This window comes from Marmota marmota, unplaced genomic scaffold (genome assembly GCF_001458135.2).
Source record: "Marmota marmota marmota unplaced genomic scaffold, marMar, whole genome shotgun sequence".
In the NCBI taxonomy this organism is placed as follows: domain Eukaryota; kingdom Metazoa; phylum Chordata; class Mammalia; order Rodentia; family Sciuridae; genus Marmota; species Marmota marmota.
The window spans coordinates 6661218-6667891 of record NW_026000169.1 but is presented as its reverse complement, the minus strand read 5'-3'; the positions used below and the strand labels follow the sequence as shown (position 1 = coordinate 6667891).

General features: G+C 38.0%; 1 protein-coding gene across 1 annotated transcript; it reads right to left on the bottom strand.

The window, feature by feature from the left end:
• Positions 1 to 4353: 4353 nt before the first annotated feature.
• On the bottom strand, positions 4354 to 5421 carry Capza3 (capping actin protein of muscle Z-line subunit alpha 3). The gene has a single exon (XM_015498302.1). It carries the CDS (start codon positions 5268 to 5270, stop codon positions 4371 to 4373), a length of 900 nt encoding a protein of 299 aa, XP_015353788.1. The 5' UTR covers positions 5271 to 5421; the 3' UTR covers positions 4354 to 4370.
• Between the last annotated feature and the right edge of the window lie 1253 nt (positions 5422 to 6674).

Here is a 6674-nt window from a genome sequence, read left to right as displayed (position 1 = left end):
GAGGAGGAGGAGGAGGAGGAGGAGGAGGAGGAGGAAGAAGAAGAAGAAGAAGAAGAAGAAGAAGAAGAAGAAGAAGAAGAAGACGACTGATAGATTAATTACCAGCCATACTCTTATTTGGAGAAGAAAATGAATGTATTTTTATATTTTTAAGAGAGGAAGATCTAGGAGTTTTTCTTTCTTTCTTTTTTATTTTTGAAAGTCTATGTCTTCTTAGTAAATAAGTCATTTGCTGTATGAAGCAATAATGAAGAAGTAGAGCTTAAGTAGAGAAGAAAAACTTCAAAGCATATCATTAAAAAAATCTATAGGAGTCAATGGAAAAAAAATAATTACTCATCAAAACAAAGAGCAGAGACCAAGGTAGAGTGGAGATAGATTTCACAAGAATTTAGGAAAAGATAGAATGGAAACTTATTCTGTACAAATAGTGGTAAATCATAAGAACCTGCTGAAATTATCCAAGTAAAGGGCCCTCAACCTGAGGTAATCAATAGTAAGAAGGTGGAGGAGAAGGTGAGATAAACCAGGAATATGGTCAAAAGATTGGATGAGTGGTTGATTCTCTAAAATTTAGTCAATGATGTGTAGAGCCTTTATAAACTTTGGAACAACCTGAGTCAAACAGGAACCCTACTTGTTTGATTATTCCCAGACCTGCATGACAGCAGAAGGGACTGGTTGGGTTTTGTACCTTGGGATGAAGGTGCAAGCAAAGAAGAATGGAGGAAGTCTGCTTTGACCACAAGGCGGCTGTGAGTCCAGGGCACAGATTGATGTAGGGGAGTGTTGAAAGATATAATGCCCCTTCTGGACTCTGCTTTGAGCAGAACATGATATGGTCATTCAGTTAGCCTTCTGGACCAGCCCTCAAGGGGAAGGGTAAAAAATCTTTGAGAGAGGATCATAAAATTGAAAAAATAGATGACTTTAGAAATCCTTGATTTTCTTAAACATACTGAAAGGGAACTCTCTTTCCATTTAGAGGAAAGAGAAGGTTTTCGTCAGAGCAGGGAGAGGCCAATGGCAGCTTCAGAATGAAATCACTGCTTTGGGGTAAGGGAACAACATTAACAGTGGGAATCTGTGGGGGATGCACAGAACAGCTGGTATTAGTGGTTTATAAACTTTTAAGGCCTGCTAAACCTGACATGGTTCATGTTCAAGAATGTCCTCCTTCCCCCTTCTTGCTGGTCTTCCTGCCTGCCTTTGAGTACTTTCCATATGTTATATAATAATGGACTAGGTACCTGGGGTTGGAGAAGGTCCCATTCTGATGGAGCTTATAGTCCAGTTGGGAGTGGGATTGAAGGGAAAAATACATCTGGATATTAGAACAAAACAAAAAGAATCCTGTCTTTATGATTTACCACACTGACTCCTCAAGATGTGAAGTGTTTTGGGTGTATGTGTATTTATAGTTTAGGTGTGTGTGTGTGTGTGTGTGTGCGTGCGCGCATGTGCACACACATGCATGTGCATGCATGTGTATGTGCAGGGGGGAGAGAGAGAGAAAAAAAATGGAAGTATAGAAAACAAGAAGTAACTGTGCACTTTCCCGCTATGCCATTATCCATGTAAATCAAATAACTACCAAATAATATCTTCGTAGTAGTGGTTTTGGTCTCATGTGGTAATGTGGCATAAGCTATGGGGATACCTTTCTATTGTTTTGTTTTGTATTGTTTTAAGGTTCATTGCTGATAAAATAAAAATGTGATATTTAATATAATAAAGATTAGTGAGATAGACATTCTTCTAATGTGACTGCAGGGAATATAAATTTGTTAAAATTTTTCTGGAAAACAATTTGGCAATGTGTAGTAAGAATTAATATCTTCATGTCTTTTCAATATGCAACTTAAGGGAATTTATCTTAAGGGAAATTATTCATAATGTGGACAAAGAAATGTGCACTACAGCATAATTAATAACAAAATGTTAAGAACTAAAATTACATTTGAAGAGAGAAATGACTATCATGCTATGGTGCATCTATAGCATGAATGCAACATAATAATTTATGTGCTCAGGAGTTTTAAATGACATGAGAGAAAGCTTATGATACATGCATTATGTAAAAAAGGATTCAAATTTTATATGCTGCATATTCTTAATATTTAAAAGAATTCCATAAAATCGGGTGGAAGAAAATAGGTCAAAATACCTTATATCTTGAGTGCTTTCCCACAATTTGTCCATGTGACTTCTATATATAGAAATATTAGTAACATTATTTTTGAAACCGTGCTTCAGAAGAGGGAACTCAATGTCTGTGTAGATGATGTTTCATAAACCATTGAGTCCTATTCTGGCACCGTCTGGAAAACACTTACACATATAACTATAATATCAATCAAATTTTTGTTAAAGAATTCACCCAATGTCTCAATTTTAGTGTTGTGAAACCAATTTTATTTTCTACTTTAGAAAGTTTTTTCTCACCCTTTTCACAGATGGAAGCCTGTCTTTATCCATGCAGTGACTCCAGTGAATAGTGAAAATGACTTTTACTGGATAATAATTTTGTGGGAAATTATTTTAATTAAATAGAAAGAAAAAAACCACGCTATTTTAAAAATAGGGCAGTATTTCTCAAAACATGGTTCCAATTTCCTTTGTATTGGAGTCATCTCTGATGCTTGTTAAAAATGTATACATCCCTGGAATGCAAGCATATCTCAGTGGTAGAGCGCTTGCCTAGCCTGCAAGAGGTCCTGGGCTTTAAACGCAGGAAAAGAGGGGGCATGGGGAGGGAGAGAGATGTCTCCCATTTTACTAACTTATATTCTCAACATAGGCCCCAGTAATTTTAATTTTAAAGACACATCCCAGATAATTTTGATATTCTCTAAGAATCACTAATTAGGGAAAAGAGACTTGAGTTTTAGAAATTCTTGAATAGAATCTTGTCTACTTTAACGTTTATTAAGTAGAATTAGATCCCTTTCGCCCTTCAAATTGCATGCCTACCTACTGTTCTCCCATAATCTTTTAAGGAGGTTTTAAGTGGTAATGGTTCTGGGAAGGTTGGTAGTGTGATAGTATAGGAAGCTTGTTTTCACTAGAAAGCACCATTTCTTCTAGAAAGGTCCCATTTCTTCTGGGGTATCTGTTAGTAGAATGCTTGCCTAAATCACTGTCCAGCAGAGTTTATTACTCCTAATGCAACAGGCCTCTGTGAAGAGCCATGACATCCTGAGCATATGCTCTAGAGTCACTCATGCCTGTCACTATGTGCGGTGGTCTGGATGTTGAAACTTAATCCCCAAGATGATGATATTAGGAGGTGAGGCCTTGGGAGTGTCATAAATTTGTAACCTGCATGAGAGATTAGTGCCCTTATGCAAAAAGCCCCAGAAAGCTGCATTTCCCTCTCACTCTGTCAAAGAAAACAGGCCCTCAGCAGATAATGAACCTGTTTTGCACCTCAGTCTTGGATTTCTCAGCCTCCAGAACTGAGAGCAATGAATTTTGGTTGTTTATTAGCTACCCAGTTTACGATACTCTATTGTAACAGCTGAACAGAGTAAAATGTTGTGTGCCTGGATGACTTAAACAAGTTGAAATCTTAGGTTCTTCTTGTGTAAAATGGAGATAATACTGGGACCAGGCTAATGATGAAAGGTTATATGAAAAACATTTAGAGGAAGACACGTTAGGCAGTAAGCACTTAGAAGTGTTTACAGTGATGATTTCACAAGGGTTCCTCTATACAAGGCTGGGAGGTCAGGCTTTTGGGTTGACTTGCAAGACCATGTTATTTAGAAGACAAGCCCAGGGATTTAGAGTAATCCCAAATTCTTGGTTGGGTGGAGATGGAGGAGGGAGTATAGTGGCAGTGAAGCCAAGTTTACTAACAGTTCTTTATCTAGACCAGATTTCTGATATCAGTTGGTTACATGGAACATCCAAATCTAATGTCATTTGTTGAAATCTACGCTTTCAGGGCTGGTCTAGGACTGAATTGAATTATGTAAGATATCACTTGCAGAGTGATGTTCATTTGCATAACTTCTCAGTTCCAAAGACAGTAAGAATTCATTTCTACACACACACACACACACACACACACACACACACACGGCCTTAATCCTGGCCACTCATACATTTCTAGAGTGCCACTTCTATAAAGCTATTTTAGATTCTAATAAATGTCTGCTTTTATGGTAGATAACACTGTGAAATACATTTGCTCCACACTTTCTTGCCATATTGGTGAATATTGCCTGAGTGAAATGACTTTTTATACTTTTCCCTATGTGAACTTGGATGGACTAGGCATCTCTAGGGATTGCTCACCTTTAGGAAAACACCTGTTTGCCAGAAACACACCAAGTTAGGCCAAGACAATTACCAGGAGCAATCCTTTATATTATCCAGTTGCACAACACACTTCTTGAATAAATGACATATCCTAACTTAGGATACATCACCAGATTCAAGTCAGAGAGTATCCTCTGCCAGTCAATGAGAGTGCGGGTCACTGGAAGATCCCTTCGTATAATTTTTCTCAGGGCTTCATTGGATAACTCCTGTAATTCGTCTAAGACGGAAGCTTGAAATCTATTCTCTTGCTCTTCCACAAGTCTTGCAAAACTTAGAGCCAATTGAGCTTGGTTAACTACTTCCAAGCTTTCTTTCAGGTCCTTAGATATTTTGACATGAAGGTTGACACACCTGAAGAAGTGAGCTTGCAGGAAAATTCTTCCTGTGACTTGGGTTAGAAATGGATTCACTTGGAAAATCCATTTAGATTTCCAAAGGCCATTCCAGCAGTCTCCTGTTTCATAGTTGTGATCCTCGATGCAAGCTATCAAGAACTCCTTATTTTTGATAGTTTTTCTCAGCACATTGCAGTTTCCTGTTGGAAAGTGGTCATTAACGTAGAGTTTTAAGGCACACAGAACAACAGTTCTCAGATATTCAGTCTCATTCCGAATAATACCGTGACTTTGGATGTCTCTCAACTGATTTTGAAGTAGGTCAAATTTGAAAGAAAGTTTGCTTTGATAGTCAAAAAATCGGTAGTCACCCATTACATTGTGGTGAGATAAGAGTACTGGATTTCCATCGATGCAGAGTGGAACAGAATATTTTTGGCAATGTTGGTGGCCTGCACACTCACCTTGATGGTGCATGAGTTTTTCATCACGTATAAGCAGACAGAGGTCATCAAAGGCATTTACAAATTCCCCTGGAGGTGCCTGTATTAATAGTCTGCGAATTACTCTTTCTTTCTCTTTCCTACTTAGAACGCTAAGTGACATGTTTGGTTACAGCAGAAGCAAAGCTTCTGAAATGAGTGTTCAAAGGATGAGAAAACATTCCATGGGACACGTTTCCCATCAAGGTGTTAATCATTCAAGCTTAAGATCATTATGTCCACCCATGAAAACAGACAGGCTGGCAAGCTCTGAGTCTCCCAGTGAAGTCATAAAGTCACGCTTCTTTATGAAGTGTGGAACTTTTGATGATATCACAATGGGTGTTCAGACCAAAAGAAAAAATGACAGTCACCTGACAGCGTGGTGCCCAGTCAACCAGCTATACCAATTTTGAAGATTTTAAGAACTTAGCCTCCTGAACAGGCTTCTTCAAAAGTGGTGTGTGTCTATGTGTGTTGTATGTTGTCAGGGACCTAGAGAAACTACCCAGAGTTTCTAGGGAGTGTTTGACAGCATGTTCCAATCTTCAAGGATCACAATGGCATTGATTTTTACTCAGGCCCTTAGAATAGCTGCCCCAACCCACTGGAAGCACATTGTGATGAGAGGTTTGAAGGCTTTGAACAAAATGGTAAAAATAAAATGAGATATAGCAGTAGTCAACAGAAAAGTGCCGGACAGCAAGGGATGTGGCATTTATAATCATTGTGGTTAGAAAATGTAAGAAACCCAAAAGGTTGGGCAGGATCATGCAGTGACCGTGTCTTATGTGATATTTCCGTGCCATTTAAGTATGTTCGTTTCAAAGAACAAAGGCAACAAACCACTGTGTGTTCTTTGCTTTCTCCCTAGAAAAGTGGTGGCAGTGGCAACAGCCGATGAGTACCAAGAAATTCCTTTTCCACAGAGAGGCAGAGTTAGTTACATTTGGAACCTGTGACAACACCAACTGAGGAGAGACTTCTAAGCAAGGAGAAACTTAAGGATAAGTCATGAAAATATGGAAGCAAGATATCCATTGCAAAGTTCTTTCTGTTCCTTTTTCCTTGTCTTTTTCTTAGTTTATCCTCTTTGACTCTTTTTCTCATTCTTTTTAGAAAAGTACCAGTCTGAAGTCTCTCACTTAAATGTGAACTATGGCTTTCTTCCCTTATCTGTCCTGCACTTTCCTGTGGCTCGTCCTATAAGAACACACATTTTGTCACATGGCTATTCAATTTGAAGACTTTTCATAGGTTCTGACAATCTGAAATTGAGTGGGATTTTGAACAGTATTTACCTATAGCTTTTATGATTTTATAGATTGCTAGATTATTTTATCTTAACCTTAGTTTTCAGATTGAAGTGTCCTAATTTTTGTAGTGTATCTGTATATAATAAGTACACTAGATTATTTTATTTTTGTCCCTTGTACCAAATATATAGTTATCAAGTTATTTTGAAGCCTTATTGATTGTTCCTAGAATGTTGCTTTGGAGGCATATATTAAACTGGACATTTGAATAA

What these genes read in the sequence shown, in the direction of transcription:
- Capza3 (XM_015498302.1), bottom strand. Translation starts at nt 5,270, where the DNA reads ATGTCACTTAGCGTTCTAAGTAGGAAAGAGAAAGAAAGAGTAATTCGC.